Source organism: Gallinula chloropus (assembly GCF_964237585.1).
Source record: "Gallinula chloropus genome assembly, chromosome: 3".
Classification (NCBI taxonomy): Eukaryota; Metazoa; Chordata; class Aves; order Gruiformes; family Rallidae; genus Gallinula; species Gallinula chloropus.
The window spans coordinates 51,252,427-51,271,954 of NC_140087.1; the positions used below are offsets into that span (position 1 = coordinate 51,252,427).

The following is a 19,528-nucleotide window of genomic DNA, read 5'->3' on the forward strand; positions in this document are numbered from 1 at the left end:
GCATCCTGTTTTAATTTTGTCCTGTGCCCTTGTCTGTCTGGTGTTTCTTGGTTCTCCTGGGAGGGCATGAGGCAGAGAATAGCCTTGTTTGTTGGGCTGTGCCTCCCTCACAACCCACTGGCTGCCCTTTAGCCTGCTGTCTAGTTTTTTTCAGTTGGGTTTGTCTTGTCCTCCCACCCTACTCTGTGAGGGCTCTTTGGGCTGTAGGAGAGCAGCCCTCTGTCCAGGAGGGAGGTCTCATTCACGTGCTTACAGCAAGATGTGTGGCCAGGAACTGCCTTGGGGCCTGGCCCTGTCTGTAAAGGGCCTGCAGGTTGCAGCTGGGGACAGCCAGGGCTTCAGCTCGAGCCTGGAGGCTCCAAGGCCTGTGAAAGGGAGCTGCAGGTCTCCCTGGTGGCTTTATAGGCTGGTTTCTGTACCCTGGCTAGGGCTGTTGCCTCCATGCTCGCCTTGTTTCCCACTTCTAAGGGTTGTGGAGCTGGATGCCACCCTCAGGCGGGGAGGTGGGACTCAGTATTTCACTACAGTGTTTCACTTGGTATCTGTGCAAACAGGCTGGTGCTGAGAGTGGGAGCCTTCATCTAGGCCTGCTGGGTGTTAACCTCCCCTGTCCTGAAGGCCACGGTGGGGTCCTTGCATTTTGCTCTCATCAGCTGCTCCACTGCCGCATTTCTTCTGTTCTGCAGGTTGCTGAGGGCTTGCACCTACAGCAGCTGTCAGCTCCTCTCTCGAGGACATCACCTGGGTTGGGTGCTTGCTGAGTGCTCCTCTGGCTCTGAGGCAGCCGGTGGCCTGCCTGTGGGACAGCACAGCCTCCTGAGCAGGCAGTGCCCCTCAGGGCTCAGCCCCATCTCTCCTGAATCCTGGCATGCTGGTCAGGGGAGAAAACCCACTCTTGCTGAAGCAGCTGGTGCTGATGGTGCTGGGCAGAGCTGCCCTCCCTCTGCTTTTGGGCAGTGTAGACTCAGAGCAGTGGAGAAATGGAGGGATGGCAGAAGGGTGCACAGCGACTCACCAGACACTTCTGCTTTGCAGCATTTGGCTGCTGGCAGAGGCTGAGGAGGGAGCAGTGGCCCTAAGAGGAGCAGAACCAGCATGTACGCTGCCTGCCCTCTGCACTCCTGCTCACCTCTAGCAGTATTGGCTCCGAGGCCTCGAGCTGACCCCACTTTCAGTGTCCCAACTCCAGACTGTTAATCTGTAACTAATGTGGGGTTTTTTTCTGAAATTTTCAAACTGATGTATATTTTAAGACCAGAAATAAACTATTTTAAAAGTAGGTGGCGATGGCTATAGTGCTCTCTGCTGGTTAAGACCTGGACTGGACCAATCCTGAGGGTGAGGGTGCAGAGCCTCTTGTGGTGCGGTGTCCTAGGTTTGCTGAGCTCCATGTGCTTTCCCAGGGCGAGTGATCTTGTGAGCCATAAGCTTTCTAGGGGGCTGTGAGTTCACTGGTCACCCTCAGTGCCCACTTTGGCAGCAGCCTGGTTCAGGGTGTACATGCATGTCACATATGCTGGAGAGGAGGTGCAGTCCCAGGCACGGAGTGACGTGGGGTGAGCAGTGTTTTACAGCTGTAGTTGTATTGAAGCTCTGAGAACTGCTCCTGTGTCTGAATGCAGATGGCTAGCTCAAAGATCAGACCATGCCTGCAGACCAGAATCTGCCCTTCACAGCAGCACTCATGTCGCTTTTGACTCGGAAGCTGACAGTGGCTTCAAAAAAGGGCAGATTGGGGTTTTTTTTAATGGTTCCCAAAGTTACCTGGCTGAATTCTGTGGGCAGTTCTCACATTATCTGAAGGCTGTAAAGACTGCTTGTTCTGCAGCGAAGCCTCTTGAGCGTGCTCTATGTTACTCGTAAAACTCCGTCTACCCCATTTAAGTATTTTCCTGGCTGTCCTGTCTGATCTAGGTCTTGGAAAAGACCTCCGTGTGCCTATCTAGGAGGTGTAGCTAGTTCTTCTAGCATGTGTTGGTGTTCATAAAGCCCCAGCTCTCAGTCTTACACAGCTCTATCAGGCCTCCTTTTCCAGAAACTTAAATTCCCCCTCTCTGGAATTTTTAAAAGTTTGACAATTCTAGTGATAGTATTTCTTGTTTTTTCTCTGGGTGGGGAGGGAGGGTTGGGGTTCCCAGAGAGGCAGCCCTCCATAACAGGAGCGCAAGGGCCTTCCTGGGGGAGGTTGAGAGGGCTCTGGGGAAGCGGTTCCTCTGGGTGGAAGTCAGGCTGCTGGGGTGCAATGTCCTGCCTCTCCCTGCCCCTGCTGCGCTAGGTGCACGCCAAGCGTAACGTGGGGAGGGTGTCTTGTTGCTTTGTCCCCGTAATTAATGATTTTATTCTCCGTTCCCCTGAGCAGCAGCTGCTGCTACAATTCCATCTTCCAGCCGAATCTGAGCCTGGAAACACGATCCTCCGTGCCCTGCGCTGCCCCAGGGCACCGGGCCGCGCTGCAACCCGCGGTGCTGCTGCGGGCCGAAGCCTTGGCAAGCGGGTGCGCGGCTGGGGGCCGAGCTCCCTGCGGACGGGCTCCGGCCCAGCCCTTTCCCACCTGGGCAGAGGGAAGGCCCGGCGGCGGGGGGACACGGGCCCGGCCGACCCTGGGGGCTAGGCCGCAGGCAGCGCGCCAGGCGGGCGGCAGCGGGGCGGGGGGCTGCTGCCCTCTGCCGGCGCTCCGGCACCCCGGCGCGGCCCGCGGCAGCTGCCGGGGCCGGTGGGGGCCGCCTGCCCCGCGGGGTGACGGAGGCTCAGGCCGCCGCGAGTGGTGCCGCGCCTGTGACCTGTATAAAACTCTCACGGCGACAGCGGCACAAGCCATAGAAAGAACATCTCTTATACACCTCTGCATAAATACAGCCCGCGGGCTGCGGGCGCGGCGGGGCACGGGGGGTGGTGGGGAGGGGTGGGGGGGTGGCGGGTCAGCGTGAGCTACGCATGCAGCGACTGGACGATCACAAGCGGCGTGTGACAAGACAGAGACACGTGTGGAAATGCGCTCGGACCAGGCGCTGGCGCTCGGGGAGCCGGGGGGGAGGCATCAGGACGACGCGGAAGGCTGGAGCAGACAGCCGGGGCGGCCCACCCGAGGCAGCGGGGCTGGCGCGGCGCTCGTCTCCGCAGAAGCAGGCGGGGTAGCCCAGCTACATCTCCGTTTCTGCTAAGAGGCTGTCGCCCAGGCCCGACGTCATCAGGACCATCTGGGAGCTGGCATCTGTGGAGAGAGAGAGAGGGAGAGGGAGGGAGAACGCCGTGAACCGTTTTGGGCTGCCCGAGTGTGTCGGAGCTGCACTCCAGGCCCAGAGGCGGGGATGAGGAGCTGGCACGCAGATTAAGGAGTAACCAGGTCTGAAATGGCTGCACAGAATCGGTGTCTGGGGAGGAGGGGAAGATGGAGACAGCGGCAAGAGCCCAGGGTGGGGATCTGCACGTGTTATCTTGGCTGTCGAGAGGAACATCAGCTCTGATCCCTCCCCACCTACGCTTGTGGGCAGCGGTGGTTATGCTGACCCAGCCCATGCCCTGACCCAGCCCATGCCCTGACCCAGCCCCACACAGACCTTTAAATCTGCGCTCACCACGCGTCTTTCCAACTGCAGAGACAGACAGTGTCCAGGTGGGCCAGGCTGGCAGGCTGCAAGCCGGTTGCCATGTACTTCCTGAGAGCAGGGAACGCAGTGGGCAAGCGGCCATTTTATGGCAGCAGAGGCCTGGAAATCCCGGCTCTCTGTGCGGCGTGAATGGAGGGTTTGTGCAGGAAGGTGAGGGCAGCTTGCTGGCTCTGCGAGGCACAGAGCTCCAGCCAGGAACACTGGGACTCCCCCCCCCCCCATACCAAGTGAATTGGCTGCAAGATGCAGGCGTAGTAAGAAACAAACCCAGCAGGGTACCCGTTTCCCATCCAGAAGCCTTTTTAAACAGAAAACAAAATTGAGGGTTTTTTTCATGGATATGAAGGGGGAAGATCAAAACTGCTGCATGGGATCTCTGTTTTGGGGATCAGATTCTGGAAACTGGACCAAAAACTTAGCCAGAGCTGTCAGTAAAGGATTTTTGTGGGTTTAGTTAATGAGGATCCAGATGTTTTGAGGCCCAGGGAGTGGTTGTGCTTGTTTGCTGCAGTCTGCTAAGAGAATTGGGACAGGGAGAAGGACAAGTAAAGGTTAAAAAAAAACCCAAACCCACCAAACAGCAGGCAGGGTCACAAGGTAGGCATGCCACTAGACAGTATCATACATGTCAGCAGTACACGCCAGGCTATGGCTATCTCCATAATACACCTATTTTTTTTGTTACAAGCCATGGCACAGAAGACAGGCTGTGGCACCTGGCTAACCCCCCTCACACATTTGGGACAGGGACAGGAATATCTGATGCTGAGCGGATTGCAGGGATGTTCTGGAAGCAGTGAGGAGTGATACGAGTTTTGGCTAGGATGTTTGGCAAAGGCCCCTCAGATCTTTAATGCTCCTGCCCTTGAGTTTTTAAGACTTTGTACAAAGATTTCGTTCCTGCAGCATCAGGGAAAACGCCTCTGAGGCACCACTGGCACTCTGCAGCAGCCGCATTGCCCTTGGAGGCTGGCTGCCTTTCTAAGTGCAGCTCAGCCCAACGCAATCCAACACGAAGGTCGTTCCTGGAGGCTGTCTGTACGCCAGTTCGTGGGGAGGAGGGACAGACCCCATTCACCAGCCCAACCACAAGAAACCAGTGGGACAGGAAACACCCCAGACACCCCTATTCCTGCCTGTCAGCCACTGCCCATAGCCCAGGTCCCACAGCTCTTACTGTTCTGGCAGATCCAGGGGTTCTTCTCCCTGGTTGTGACTTCCCGAGCCTCCGTCTCCTCCTCTTCCTCACCCTCTGAGAGCAGGTCAGAGATCTGCTGCTGCAGCTCGGGACTGATGTTGTTCTCTGCCAGGATGAGTGTCCGTAGAGCTGTGGGGTAATTCTCTACCATGTCCAGCAAGGTCTGTGTGGAGAGCGAGAGAAACAGGCTGACGAGCAGCACAAACAGCAACCAGGCTGAGCAGAACGAGGTGCAAAGTTCTGCCTCCCTGCAAACTCCAGCCCTCATCTTACCTCTGACTTCCCTTGCCTTGGACCTCTCAGGCTTTCTGAGACCCTGAGGACTTCTCATCTTTCTGTGGGAAGAGCTGAGCCTGGATTTCCTGGCTCAACCTGAAGAGGAAGGGACTGCTCTACACCCTATTGCTTTCACATATCCAGGCTATTCCCTCTCACCACTGGGAGCTGGGGCTCTGAGGGCACAGCCTGTGCTACCAAGCCTTGGCCAGTATCTCTGCTCAGAGCTTTAGCTCTGACCCTGACTCATAAATCCAACCCCTTCCTTCTTCCACGAACACCAAACAGAGCTGTGTGTTTCTCCCTGCTGACTTGAGGGGGATCCAGGAGCCCTTCTAAACCTGCAGCTTACAAGCTCCTCCTGTGGCCATATTCAACAGGCCAGGGGAAAGCAACAGCAGCCCTGGGCACAGGGAGGGAAGGGGATGATGTGGGTGGATTCAGGGAGGGGCTCGGAGGCAGGTGTAGGTCCTAGGTCCTCTACAGATGGCCAAGAGCTACGCCCTGGAGACGTCAGTGATGCTGCAGAGTAACTGTAGGCTCGCATACCTGGGCTGACTGGTTGGTAAGTCCTGTTCCCTCCAAGTCCAGAACTTCGAGGGTTCGACTGGAAGCTACGGCGACAGCAAGCATCCCTGCCACCTGGTCACCTGTGGGAGAAGCAAGCCAGGGCTGTCAGCACTGCCTGCCTCCTCACACGTAATATCACGTGCCCTCGAGGGCCTGGGGCTGTCATGGGAACATACTCTGTGTATTTCTGCCATCACACAACATCCAAATCTCAGTTACCTGGGTGGGGGCAGCTGATAATTGAGAAAAGAGACGAGGCAAAGGTGCACCATTTTGTGGTTAGGGGACCAGTCACAGATTAATGGGGGAACATGAAGGAACTCAGTGAAATTGTTTACTCCTCAAGGAACCATGTCTTCCCAAATCATCTTCCTACTTAGGGATGTGAGGGCCTTTGACACCCCCTGTAAAGTGTCCCAGGCTGAATAAGGAGCTGAATACCTCAGTCTAGGGGGAGGTTGGAGCTGGATGGGGGACGCTACACCAACTAACAGACTGTCTCCTTGCAAAGGGGGCAGACCTTGCAGGGTGGACACAGCAGGACCAAGAGCATTCAATTCTGGCAAAGAGACAAGACTCCAGTGTGTTCTGACGTTCCCTGGTGAGTGCCAGGATACTGTGCAGCTGGGACATTTTCTCATAGGGGAAAAACCAGGCTGCTGTCAGGTAACCCCCGGGGCCTTTCCTGCCCTAGAGGAGGTACCTGGTCAGACAGACAGGGCCCGGGGGACACTCCGTTTCCAGACAGGGCAAGGAGGGGAGCGCCCAGCCAATGCTCAGGGAGGCATGGCCTGGTCTCCTCCTCACCACCTTGCAGCAGAGCTGGAGAGAGTTGGTTTCTATGGCAACCAGTGCCAGGCTCTCTTCCTCCTCCTCCCTGCTCTACCAGGAAGATGAAGGGAGGAGCGCGGGGACATACTGCATCTGCCGAGCCAGCACCGGTGCCCAGGGCTTCAGGAACAGGGGAGATGTGGAGGGTCAGAGGTGAAGACAAGGGCGATGGAGCAGGCACGGCACGACCTCATTCTGCACCTCCCCGCAGGGCACCTCACACAGGCAGAGCAGCAAGGCTGGCTTTCCCTGCAGCCGAGGGCGCCTGGCAGGGTGAACTCGCCGCTGGGGAGCAGAAGGGACCTATGCAAGAAACTGCCCCATCCTGCTGGTGAGGCTCTGCTGCCCTTCTAGAGCTTGGTCCCCAGCCTCCCACCAGCACAAACGCTGAGAGGCAGGAGTGCAGGGTCCCCTGCTCCCCCTCCCTGGCACCCCAGCTTACCTAGGGGGTTGTAGTCCAGGTTCAGCACACGGAGCTGTGAGCTGTGAGCCACCGCGATGGCCAGGCGTCCCCAGCCTTTGCTTGTGACGCCTGGGTTGGCGCTCAGCGTTAGCTCTTTGAGGCCTGGAGAAGAGAGAGAAGCCAAACCACAGCCTTAGGGTCACCAAGGCAGCCTCAGGGGAACTAGTTTAGGTAACAAGGACAGCTCTGAGTCACGTCCCCTGCAGCCCAGCGGGCTACATGGTTTGGTTTGGTCTGATGTGACAACCACCATCGCATGTTTCACTGAACAGTGAAATATTTCACTACCTGTCAGCAGTGTCCCTTCACTCACCCATGCTGTGACTGCCCTATTTCTCTGCTCTTCCACGCTGCGTCCCGCTTACCCAAAATAGCAAACAAAATGGAAACAAGAGGTGTGTGAGGTGACTGACCAGGAGCAGGAGGTGTCACGAGGTGCCAGGTTGGAGAGAGGATAACAGGGACAGTAGGCTCTGAAGCCTGCACCTAGCAGGGTTTGCCAGTGGAGATAACAGCATCAGTGGCACTGTGAGCACACAGAGAAGGTGCTGGGGAGAGGTGGTAGAAAGCAGTTTGAAAGTCAGGAGAGGGGGTGGGTGTTATCTCACCACATGCCAGCTCTCAGCTTAACTGGCCCACTGGCCTCTGACCACTGAAGATCAATTCCTGAAAAGATCCGAGTCATGATGCTAAGGCTATGACCACCCATGGAGTGGACCCACAAGGAGGGACGATTCCCACACACTGACAATAAAGGCAAGTGCTCGGGTGAGAGCACACCATGTATTATGTATGGTCCCTAGCAACATGTAAATGCAAAATAATAAATTCAAAGTCCAAGCGGTCACCTCCTCCAGTTTCAACTGCTCCTATCACAAACCTGAAGCAACCTGTTGGTCCCTGAGCTTCAGGGCTGCCAGCAGGACAGATCAATAGCAGAAAGACCATGCCTGGCTGAGGCAACCACTCCTCTATTCCTTGGCTTTTCTGCTTTACTTAAATTGAGGAAAGAAATTCCTCAGCCCAGGCAAACTGTAGAGCCTGCCTCCTCCAGGGCTGAGGGTCTCCTGCTGTATGCATCTGCTATGTGTGAAAGCTCCACCACTCATTGTGCAGCCCACAGCCCCTGGTGCTTACCGGACTTGGCCCCATCAGGCGGCAGGAGCCCACAGATAAGGTTGATGCCTTCATCACCCAGCATGCAGTCTCCTAGATCCAGAGCCACCAGGGAGGGGTGGATGGAGAGAGCAGGGTTGAGGAGGGCCAAGCCTGCATCTGTCAGGGGACTCCCATGGAGGCTGTGCAGGTAAAAGGTAAAATTACAAAGCAGCCTTCTTCCTGGGGGGCCAACTAGCCTGGCAGGGAGGGAGAAGCAGATGAAATGAGAAGGATGACAAATCCTAACCCCAGGTGGGGAAAAAAGTGCCGGGAATCCACTGCTGTGAGGGTCACCTCGACATTACAGTAGCCCTCTTCTCCTGGCAGGGATGAGGGTGTGCAGGGGATGCCAGCAGGACAGGGGCAGCCCTGCTACGGGGGCAACCCGGGTTGGAGGGGCCGGCACGGAAAGCGAGGGCCATGCCCAAGCGGCGGGGGCAGAGGCGGCCCCCTCCCAGCCCGGTGAAGGGCGAGGGACAACGCTCGGTAACTTCAAGGGCATTTTTCTTCCGACAAGACTTACATTCCGGGTCTGGCCGGGAGTTGCAAGCCCCTGGAAGACCCGTCCCCGCCCGGGGGGGGGGGGGGGAACAGGGACACCCCCCGCAGCACACCCCCCCCCCCGCCCCCCGCCTCGCTGTACTCACAAGAGGGACTGGACGGAGCGGTTTGTCTTCAGGGCCTCGGCCAGCTGCTTGACGCGGTTGATGTTGGAGACGATGCCCAGGTTGAGGTTGAGCTGAGCCAGGGAGCGGGATTCGGCCGCCCCCCGGCAGACGTGCCCGAAGTCCCGCTCGGAGAGCTGGCAGCCCCGCAGCGACAGCAGCCGCACCGAGTTCTCCCGCAGGCTCTCACAGATGTCCCGGATCTCCGCCCCCGACAGCGTCTCCCCGGAGATCTGGATGGAGCCCGGCAGCATCTTCCCCCCGCTCGGGGAGCAGCCGCCCGCCGCCGCCCGCCGAGCCCGCCGCGGCGGATGGGCGCCGGGGGGGAGCCGCGCTACGAGCTGCGGGCCGGAGCGGGCGCCAACGCCGCCGCCGCCGCCGCTGCCGGGCAGTCCCAGCCCGGCCCACCGCGGCCCCGGGGGCGTCACCGCGCAGCCTTTACCGGCGGCCGCCGGGCCGCCCCGCTCCACCCGGCAGGGCCGCCGCCCCTCCGCGGGCAGCGAGACCCGGGAGACCCATCGGCGGGGGCTGATCCGGACCGGCCCCGCGCTCTGAGCCCTGCGGGGCCGCACCGCCCCGCTGCGCCAGCATCGCCGGAGGGGGCCGGGCCGCCCCGCGGCTCCCCGCCCCGCTCCGCCCGCACCTGCCGGGCCGCCCCGCCTCCTCCCTGCCGCCGTTCCGGGCCCTCCTACCGCCCGGGGCAGGCCGCCTCCACGCCAAAGGGGGCGGGCGGGACGGGAGCTTACCCCCCCACCCCCCCCACCTCCCCCTTCCCACTCCGGCGACCCCCGCCGCCGTTGGGTTTTGACACCACTCGAAGCCCCTGAGGGGCAGCACTGGCACCTGCCACCTCCTGCCCGCTGCCCTGGGGCAATGGCAGGGCCAAGGCTGGCAGGGGCTGCATCCCGATTGCTGAGGGGGTGTAGATGGGGCAGGAGGGTAGGAGAAGACTCCGGGAAGGGCTCTCCCTGCTGGCCTTGCTCCCCACCTGGGTAAGGGGCCTAAAACCATTGGGCTGTGGCATAGTCTGGTTGCTTCTTGGTCTGGGGAACAGCTGCATCCTGCATGCTTTTTGTGCTTAAACCTGCTGCATGTTGAGTTTTGACCTATGGCCTAACGGCAAGATCAGGATCTCATGCCCCAGGGCTTGCAGATCCAGGGCACGGAGGCAGCTGGAGAAAGGTGGAGGGGTTGGGGAATGCTGCAGGCATCCTTATCTCCGCAGGGGAAACAGCCTTCACCCTCAGCCTGACCTGAAGCATGCAGCATGTACCATCCCCTCTACTAATCTGCAGGCATGGATCAGAGGGATTTGTCCCCTCTCTTCCCCGAGTCAGGTAATCCTTGTGTACTTGGAGAGAAAGAGGAAGCAGGGCCCCTGCGTTTTCGACTTCACTGAGCTGAAAAAGGAAGCCAGTGATGTGGAAATTAGGTTAAACCGCCTAAGTAGGCAGCTTTCTACACATAACTAATCTGGCTGCTGTGAATAGCCATGCTCAAGAGAATTCCAGTCCAGTGGGTAACTCGGGGACAAGCCAGGGTCCTCAGCTTGGTTTGCAGTCCAGGGAGGGGGAAGATATGATGTGGAGGTGCACATGAAACAATTCTCCTCCATGGAAATGGAGGAGCGGGTCACCTGAGCCAAGAGCTGCACGTTAGGTCCTGAACGAGCCAAAGGGAGCACCAGATAAGAAGCTGGACTCAGATGTCAACTTCAAGACTTTTGCTGCAGCATCTAATTTACAGTGCTGGTGTCACCATGCCCTTTGAGTAACAGGTTGCTGCTCTCTAGAGCTACCTACATGCCTCCCTCTGGTTCCCTGTTGCACAGGGGTGCCTGGGCTCAATATTGCACCTGCAAGCTGTGCCAAGAACACACCACTGGCCTGGCGACTCATCTGCACTGGGCTCTATGATCAGCAGCTGCAAGCAGAACAGGTGATGGCTTTCCAAAAAGGAGTGGCTGATCTCCCAGGGTCCAGGTGAGAGCGAGAGCCAATGTATTGCAGGGCTGAGAGGGGCAGAGGCTGGATGTCAGAGCAGTGGGCAGGGGGGTTACCAAGGAAATACCAGCTACTGCTCAGCACAGGTTGACTGGACGACTGCACTCAGCCTCACTTCGCAATTACCTCCAGGCACTAATTAACTCGTGCCTAGTTAAACAGGTTATTATTAGAGAGGTGCTTGGAGGAGAGCCCCTGAGACATGTCCCACTTCAACTGACAGCTGCAGCCCCGAAGGCTTGCTCAGAGAGCATCAGGCTGCTTCTAAAGCCCTAATGCTGGCATCTTCTCTGCCTGGTGTCAGGAGCCAGAGCACATTCAGTAGGCAAGCGTCCTGCCTTGCTTTATGCTCAGATACACGGGGAAGAGCGGCACATCAATGGGTCTAAACCTTGGCTCGCTAAACCTAATTAAGGGCTATGCAGGGGGCAAGTTGGCAGTGGTTTTTTTGTGAGGAAGTAAATATTGCTTCCTTGTTGGGTGCAGTTACCCAGCAGGTTTGGGGAAGGCAGTTTGTTGTTTACCTGTGGGGTTGAGAGGAATGTGAGTTGGCTGTAGACGGATGCCATAAAGACCTAACACATAAACGGAGAAAATCAGTGGGTGAGGAACAGCTGGGGTGAGACTAGACACAGGAAGGAAAACGAATGTGAGAAGAAACAGCCTACCTGTAACCCAAAACACACCTAAGGTGACAGTAAGCACCAATGAGAACAGACTGGGAGAAAGGCTGGACTTCCAGGTACTGCAGAGGAGAGGAGGAGGTCATAGCATGCTTCAGTGTACGTTTTACTTTCCTCTTTTGAATCTGACAGCCTTGTATGTTTATTTCAGCTTTAATAAATGGAGTTTATACAGTTTTCACAGAGCTACACTTCCTCAAAAAAAGGGGGGGGAAATTATTTCAGATATGCTGCAAGAGAGAAGGGACAAAAATAGATGTGCTGCAAGAACCATGGCAGGAAACAAAGGAAGAGATAGTCTTGTATGGCAGGCCTGCAAGGCCTGTGCTTGTAACTGGAGGACTGGAGTAAGGACTGGGATGCCCTCCCAGGAGGGCTTCACTAGGGCTGCGGGCTCGGCACGCTCCCTGGCACCGCAGCTTGCCTGCATCTATTTCCCTGCAGAAGTGTGTCCCTCTGTGTCAGCAAAAGGAGATGCTGAAGCTCTCCTGAAGTGCTGGGTTTCTGGCAGTACTGAACACTTCAGCTTCCAGCTGTTGCTGCACAGATAATTAATTAGGGCTGAAGAAGTGGAGCAGAGCAAAGCCCACAGCTTCTGAGTGGTTCATTGCCACCCCGGTCACCTGTCCCCAGCTGACGTGACGCAGAGGCTGCACAGGGGAAGCACAAATTTGCTGCTCTCTCCCGTGATTTGGGTGAAAACCCAAGGGGGCAGCTTCATCCCTCTGCTGTAGCCAAGTGGCAAGGCGTGGGAGGGGAGCAGGGTGCCTGTATATCAGCACTGATAGCGTTCAGCACAGAATGGTTTTACTTCTGGGCTGGACTCACTGTAGAGTGACAATCATCTCTTCCACCATCCCCTCCACCTGTGCGTGGAGAGTTTGCACCATGAGAAGCAGCCCCTTTCTAGGCTGCTGGGGCAGGACGTGGGGATTAGAAACCAGCCTCCCGTGGAGCTATGAAGAGGGAAATACCAGAGCCAGGCAGCGTTACAAACTAACACTGCCAGTAAGAGGAACTAAGAGAAATTCCAGGAGCTTACAGTGGTTCAGTTGGTACAAAAAACCAGCGGAGGCTACTAGCCCACATAGTGAATTTGGTTCTCCTAAACAACTTGCTCCAAGTGGCGTTTTCAGCCAAAGTAAGTTTCCCAAGGGGCAAGAGGTGGGCAGCAGAGTGAGAGAAGGTATCTATTATGGCTGTTAGCAGGTGAACTCCTTGATCTTGGAAGGGGAACAAATTATGAACTCAGGAATCAGCAAACACTGGCACGCAGGTCTGTGACTGCCAAGTCCCAGCCAGTGACGTTCTTGTTTTGAAGTGAAGCTGATGACCAGCCTGACAACGGTAGCTGGCACTAGCTCCTTCTTTCATTCTACCTTGGCACTAGTCCGAATGCCACTACAGCTGCACCCTCTCCCATCAATATAACCAAGGGGCCAAAGGGTGCAGTTATGACACACCATCTGCCACGTGCACAGCTAACTAACTTGTGGGCACATCAAGAAAGAGAAACATCTTGGGCGTTCTTCCCCAGCCTGAGCGTAAGGGTGAGCTCCTCTGGGGAGGGGTTTCTCTCCCCCAGCCATCCAGAGCTACAGGTAAAGAGAGAAAGAAGGTGAAAGCCAGCGATCAGCTAAGAGCTTTTCAGTCCCGGACCAGTACAAGTTAGAGCAGTGAGGGAAAGCTACAACTGAGCTACACAATCGTGTTACTGCGGTGCAAGTAAGCCTAGGCTGGGCTGCTCTGCTTCCCCACATCAGTATGCTGGAGATAAATGTGCCAGCTCTATTGCCATTGCACCCTCCCCCCATTGCTCCCTTTGTTTACTGGAACGCTGAGGAGAGGTTTGCCAGGGACTCTGCTGAGGCTCCAGGAGCCCTTTCAGAATAAGAACTAAGCTGGAATAACCAGGCAGTACAGGAGCGACGAGGCGACAGCCACAAGAGGGTGGGCCTCTTCACAGGGCAACGCACAGACATGCTGCCCCTGGTGTCAGAACTGCTGTTCCACAGAGCAACACAGGCAGAAGGGTGGCAAGAGCAAAAGGTGCCGTGGAAGCATGGAACGTCTCTGGCGTACACAGGAGAAGGGACGGTGAGGTGAGAGAGCAGCTCAGACCAAGTGGAAAGAGAGGGATCAGTCTGGAACGTGACAAGGAAGAGAATGTGGTTAAACACGGTGCCATTCCTGAAACTCTCCAGAGAAACTACAGTCCCTGTGCCTTTCTGGCTATGGAAAAGGTGTGCAGACAGACCACATAGCTCAGAAGATGTGAAGTAGGACAGCAGAAATTTGCAAAGAATCCTGGTTGGAGACTAGGACAGGACAGATAAAGGCATGGACACCCAACACCATTCTCCCACCACACGAGCAGGCTCAAACCCAAGACATCGTTCAGCACCAACGTCATTTAATTCTTCCCTCTTCAGGACAGGAACAGGGCAGGCTGCCCCGGGGTTACATCAGCAAGCAGAGAGGGGGTAAGGGGCAAACTGCGCTGGGAAATCCCAGCTAAACAGGCAAGCAACAGAACCGCTACACTCAAGACAGCCCAGACCTGTGTGTGGGAAGAACATTGCTCTTCTGAGTCACTGAGGTGCTCTCTCTCCACCCAGCTGCCCCAAACAGCAATCCAAAGGATAGGTCCAGGGAAACAAAACCCGAGTCTTCTTGCTGCTGTTCTGTCCTGTTCCTAAGAGGCAGCCAGCAGGTTACTATGGCCCTACGCAGCCCCAGAAGTAGTGAACGAAGCGAGTCCAAGCCTGTGAAGCTACAGGGTCAATGCAATGGCTTTGGCTGTTGTGTTCAATACAGCATTGGAAACGACTGGAATGTCTCGGGCAACTCTCTGAAAGGGCGGCATGTTGGGTCCTTCCAACGTGTCCAGGATACCTGCAGGGGCCAGAGGAGAGTGGTGAGTAGGCTCAGGCGTGGGCGGTGTGCTCCCCCGTGCTCCTCTGGCTAGGCAGTGGGTGATGGCAGCAGGGCCCAGGGCACGCGATGCGCCTGCCAGCGATGGGAGGAGACATCCAGCCCCACAGACCAAACCACAGGAATAAACACCTCCACCCAGAGACTACAGATCAGAAGTCGTCCTTGGGGCAGGGAAACTGTGTGTTCCCATGAGGAACGCAGATCCTTTCACTCTGAGGGTGCCAGGTGCAGCCCCCAGGCACTGCAGGGATGCTGCTCTGCTGAGGCAGACTGAGAGAATCACCCCCACCTCATCCCAGCACAGGTCCTGCTCATGGGCCAATTCTTTGTTTTCATCCTGACATCCACTCGCACATCAGGAGCTGTGGGTGCAACGTGGAACCCTCATCACTGCGATGCAAACACAGACCATCTTGGCAGGAAACAGGCACACCGGGGCAAGTGTCCTCCAGCCCCTCTCAATTACCCTCTCAAGGCTGACAGTCACCCTCGGAGTGCCCTGGAGCAAACTGCCTGGAGTACATTTTATCCTATTCCATCTGCTGGAAAGATGCAGATCCGGGCCCAGAACCTTCACCATGGGAATGTCTCCAGGAGAGAACAGTATTTACATCTAGAAGGATCTGCAAGGCCAGGCTATACCCCCAAATTATGCAGATTTATCTGAAATACCATGAGCAGGTCCAGCTGCCTGAACTCATAGAGAGGCTTGTAGAATTCCGTATTTAGGGATCTGGAAACTCTCTACCAATGGGGTGGGGGAAGCTTAAGGCTCCTTTTCGAGACACTGGAAGGGGACCTGAACATGTCTAGCCTGGTAAAAAGCACCAACTGGGGAAGATGCAGCTTCTGTTATCAGTGTTGTACAACACCAGATAAAAGAGCTGTTACATAAAGAAGGAAAAAGACTAATGAAACATTTCCTGATCAGATGAAAGCAACCTGGCTTCAGCAAGATTTGGGAAGGGGTCGGACATCTGCATGCAGGAAAAGTCACACTTCACTTGTGGGTAAAAGAATAAGTGTCTTGCCCCACAATTTAGGCTTGAAGTACTAAAATGCAGTGCACAGGTGCCACCCCAACGTCTATTTAGTGCCCTATTTTGACAGCTTCCTCTAATAGAGCTGGTGCTGGTCCATTCTTGGATTGGAAACAGGCACAGATGCCCTCGGGTCAGATCCAAACTGCCTATCCATTCTCTGCAGAAAGCAGTTCCTCTTCCCCCAGACCTACCAGGATATGTCTTGGTATCTCCCTTGCTTACCTTCTACCACCTTGTGATAAGCAAAGTGCAGATAGAGGAGGAAAAGCATATGCAGAGCAGCAAGGGTCCCACACAGGATGAGTCGCTGGGTGTGCCCCACGGTGCGTGACACCAACACAGCCACCTAGGAGAGAGGTGGAGATCAGAGACAGGGCAGCTGCTACCTGAGCCTCTGGCACTGTAGCCAGGAGCACACAGGAGAATGGGCCTGTGTAGCATGACCAGCAGAAACAATGCTCAGAGACTTTTTCACAGTGTGCACCAACAGACTCAGAGTCACCTGGCTTTGTTTTGTGTAGGTGAACCTTGCTCTCTCCACAGGGGCTGCAAGGAACTAAACCTCCTGCAGCTGTTAGAATGGGCAAAGGTACTAATCCGCTTGTTAACCCCTTACACCAGTGGCCAAATGACCCAGAAGCACCAGGCTGTTCCTCACAGCAGCCCAGCTGGCTGTGAAAGGAACTGCCAGGCCCAAGGAACAGAGAGCAAACCACATTTCCCTCCCTTTTTATTTGTCCCTGGAAGAAGAGGGCCCTGGGAGGCCTGTCCCTTACCATTCGTAGTGTAGAGAGTCCACCAACAACCAACCAGAAGATATAGAAGAGGGAGTGGAAGTGGATGTTATAGGTGACAAAGAGAGTAATGCAGTGTCCAAAAAGACCGTAGCCCTGACAAAACAAAACCAGTCCCTGTTACAAGGGCCAGTCCCACACAAAGGGCCACTGATCAAGAGCAGGAGCAACCTACTCCTGGAATGCTTCACAAACCACTCATTCAAGGCCAAAGAATCACCCAGCACAACAATTTTAACAGCAGCTCACACCCAGATAATCTGCCTGAAGCATTCACAGGAACATCTACAATTTGGGAAACAGAGCAAAGAGCCTCCGATTCCAGAGAAACTGGAATCTCCTGGGTTTTTTTACCACCAGGCTCTCAGACAAAGAAGTACAAAGCAAGAGACCTGCACAAAGGAACTGCATCTTTGTGCTATGTGCCTGGGATGGGGCAGGTCACAAGAGCACCATGGAATCCCAGCTATTCCCCCAGGACCAATGATTTACAAGGACTTTTCCCATTCTCTGGGAAGAGCTCACAGACCACCCTGGTGCTGGAACACCATGCAGCCAACCCACACCTTGGGGCATTCCCACTGGTACATACCAACAGTGACAGCATCTGCACCATGGTGATTTGGGCATTGCACAGATATGCCAGGAAATAGATGAAAGAGGAGACGCCCAACCAGTAACCGAAGCAGGTGCCAATGGCTGTGCCCATCAGTGTGCCTTCCCTCTGTGGAGAGAGCATCAGGATGAGGAGGAGTCAAAGAAGGGAGGAAGACAGTCTGGACAATGCTCTTGGTAATATGGCTTAGTTTTAGGTATTCTTGTGAGGGGCAAGGAGTTGATGATCCTTATGGGTCCCTTCCAACTCGACATACATTCTATTCTGTGAGTCCAAGTGACCTGTTAGCACCCAAATTCCACCACAAAGAGTTCCTGCAGCCTTCCAGACACTATCCAATAGCTGACTAGCAGCATCCAGGCTGCCAAGTGAGCAACACTGCAGCTCGCCCAAGCAGCAGGACACCAACATTTTCTGATGCACCCTTCCCCCCATCCCCAGATCATCAGGTTCTTCCTCAAATCAATCTGCTTTTCAGCAAAATGCCATTCAGTCATGGAAGAGGTTTCCTCTCCCTTTCTAGTGCCATTACAGCAATCCAGAGCCCAATGAAACCAGAACATTGCTGAGACTCGCCGTACAATGATGGTGTCCGAGGTCTTCATCCCATGCAAAAGGATGGCCACCAGCGTGAAAACCAGCATGAGAGGTCCATACAACTCGCCTGCAATCTTCTACAAGAGGAGACAGATCAGGGGAGGTTTTGTTAGTGCTCCTGAACACCAGGTCCCCCACCCCAAACGATGTGAGAAGTACCCAAGGGGTGTAGATGTGAGAAGTCACCCCCAAGGGGTGACGTTTATCACCTATCCACCTGAGAACTAACAGCAAGGCCACTGCTGACAGGAGCCAGGCAGGATAGGTTGTGCGATGAGGAGTCCGGGATGTGTGAAGTCTGGAGGTCTAGAACTGTACCAGCACTGAAGGCAGCACACTGGGCTTTGGGGCAACTACAGGAAAGGGTTTGCTAATGTTCTCAGGGAGATGAACACCTAACAAACCCGGGTCCTTAATAACACAGAGTAATTAAGTTTTACAAGGTGTCTGTGGGATGCTCACTTGGGACAAGGAGTCTGATTTAGCAGAAGGGAACTCACCTGTGGGAAGTTAATCATCTTCACAGGAATCATGGACTCCAGCAGTCTGCATCATGGCAAAACAGGGAATGACATCATAAGCAGGGGGGATGATTAACAAAATGCTTCCAAAATAAAGGATCCCATACACCCATCACCAGTGTTTTTCTACTGTGGCCGTAGCCCTTCCAGGACAGAGATTCCTTCTAAATGACCACGCAAGGTAATCAAAGCAAACAAATCTTACTGTCCTCAGGTTAACTCTGCTGGAGAGAGTCAATGAAAACCTCCCAGGACGGGCTGAGGGATGAGAGCTCACTGACAGAGCAGCAGGAAGTAAAAGCACCTTTCATCACCCCGCCTCACAGAACTTTGCTGCCTTTTTTGGCACAGCCACGTTGCAGGCCCAACAGAAGCCACCTAACAGAACTGAGTAGTAAAATGCCCAAGACGCCCCAAAATGCCTGTTTTTCCTTTCCCTGAGCAGCTGGGCTGGGCGACAGGGCTGCCAGCCCTCCCGGGCTGCCTCAGTGAGGAGAGAGGGTGTGCCTCCCCAGATCTGGGCCTCGCTGCAAGGCTGCGGGCAGCCCACCCCAGCTCGCTCCCTCTTCAGGTGGGGTCTGCCAGCCCCTCCTCTCACCGGCGAGAAGCCGCCGCGCCCCGCTTCCCCCGGGGGGGGGGGGGACGGCCCAGGCCGGGCCCTGCCCACCTGCTGCGCACTTGGACGGGCTCCACATCGAAGTAAGGCCGGAGGATGTCGATGTTGGCGTAGAGGCTGAAGGCCCTGGAGGCCTGCCTCTTCCCCACCTGCCACATCTGCGGAGAGAAGGCAGCTGGCAGCGGCCGGGCCGTGCCCGCCGGGGCCAGGCCCGGGGCCGGCAGGGCGCCGCGCTCACCTGGTCCGCAACCTGCCGGCCCAGCTGCCCCCGCAGCCCCTTCATGCCCAGGAACTCGCCGTCCTCCTCCTCGGCGACCCCCGCCTCGCCGTCCGCCGCCTCGTCCTCCTCCTCCTCCTCCTCCTTCATGCGCTGGTGCATCTCCCCCATGTCCTCGAAGCTGGAGCCCGACGTGTCGTCCATGTTTTCCATGTCAATGACGGCGGAGCCGCCACCCTGCGCCGGGGCAGAGAAGCGTCAGCGCCCGCTCGGCTCTGCCCCGCCGCCGCCGCACCGGGCCCGGCCCCACCTGCATGTTGTCCTCGAAGCCGCCCCAGTCGGCGGCGGCGGCGCCGCTCCTGCTGCCGCCGCCCGGCGCGGACATGGTGCCCGGCCCCGGCCCCCGCCGCGCTGGACGCTGCCGCTCGCCAGCGGCGGAGCACCCGGATGTGACGCTGGCGCTGGCGGCTCTCCCGCCTTCTCGCGAGGCCTGCGCGAGCGGCGCCACCGCCTCGTGTGTGGCACAGGGCGGGGGACGGGCGCGGCGGAGCGGAGGGACGGGAAGGCGGCGAAAGGGTGGGGGGGGATTAGCGGGGCGGGCGGCATGGGCCGCCGCCGCCGCACGGACCCCGGGCCGGCCGGCCGGCCCCGGCGGAGCGCCGCGCTCCCCGGGAGCGGCGGGGCCACGCGTGGGCGGGCGGAGGCCCCGTCACGTGCCGGGGAGCGCCACCC

The 19,528-nt window shown here is 56.7% G+C and overlaps 2 protein-coding genes across 2 annotated transcripts; both read right to left on the reverse strand.

The window, feature by feature from the left end:
• Positions 1 to 2,926: 2,926 nt before the first annotated feature.
• On the reverse strand, positions 2,927 to 9,023 carry LRRC73 (leucine rich repeat containing 73; the record flags this gene model as incomplete). Its single annotated transcript, XM_084262218.1, has 6 exons — positions 2,927 to 3,211; positions 4,786 to 4,969; positions 5,632 to 5,732; positions 6,926 to 7,048; positions 8,084 to 8,244; positions 8,752 to 9,023. The coding sequence occupies 6 exons, from the start codon at positions 9,021 to 9,023 to the stop codon at positions 3,141 to 3,143; spliced, it is 912 nt and encodes a 303-aa protein (XP_084118344.1). The 3' UTR covers positions 2,927 to 3,140.
• Positions 9,024 to 13,851: 4,828 nt separating this feature from the next.
• On the reverse strand, positions 13,852 to 19,241 carry YIPF3 (Yip1 domain family member 3). The gene is made up of 9 exons (XM_084261360.1): positions 19,107 to 19,241; positions 18,818 to 19,033; positions 18,631 to 18,737; positions 17,943 to 17,988; positions 17,427 to 17,519; positions 16,822 to 16,953; positions 16,212 to 16,325; positions 15,658 to 15,781; positions 13,852 to 14,350 (listed from the first exon to the last, which is right to left on the reverse strand). Exons 1-9 carry the CDS (start codon positions 19,179 to 19,181, stop codon positions 14,229 to 14,231), a joined length of 1,029 nt encoding a protein of 342 aa, XP_084117486.1. The 5' UTR covers positions 19,182 to 19,241; the 3' UTR covers positions 13,852 to 14,228.
• Positions 19,242 to 19,528: the final 287 nt, after the last annotated feature.

Bases quoted from the DNA above. Each gene is read 5' to 3' on its own strand.
- YIPF3 (XM_084261360.1), bottom strand. From the start codon at position 19,181: ATGTCCGCGCCGGGCGGCGGCAGCAGGAGCGGCGCCGCCGCCGCCGAC. The intron at 18,738-18,817 runs GTGAGCGCGGCG...TTCTCTCCGCAG, and splicing joins GCCGGCAGGTTGCGGACCAG to ATGTGGCAGGTGGGGAAGAG. The intron at 15,782-16,211 runs GTAAGGGACAGG...CCTCTCTCCTAG, and splicing joins GACTCTCTACACTACGAATG to GTGGCTGTGTTGGTGTCACG.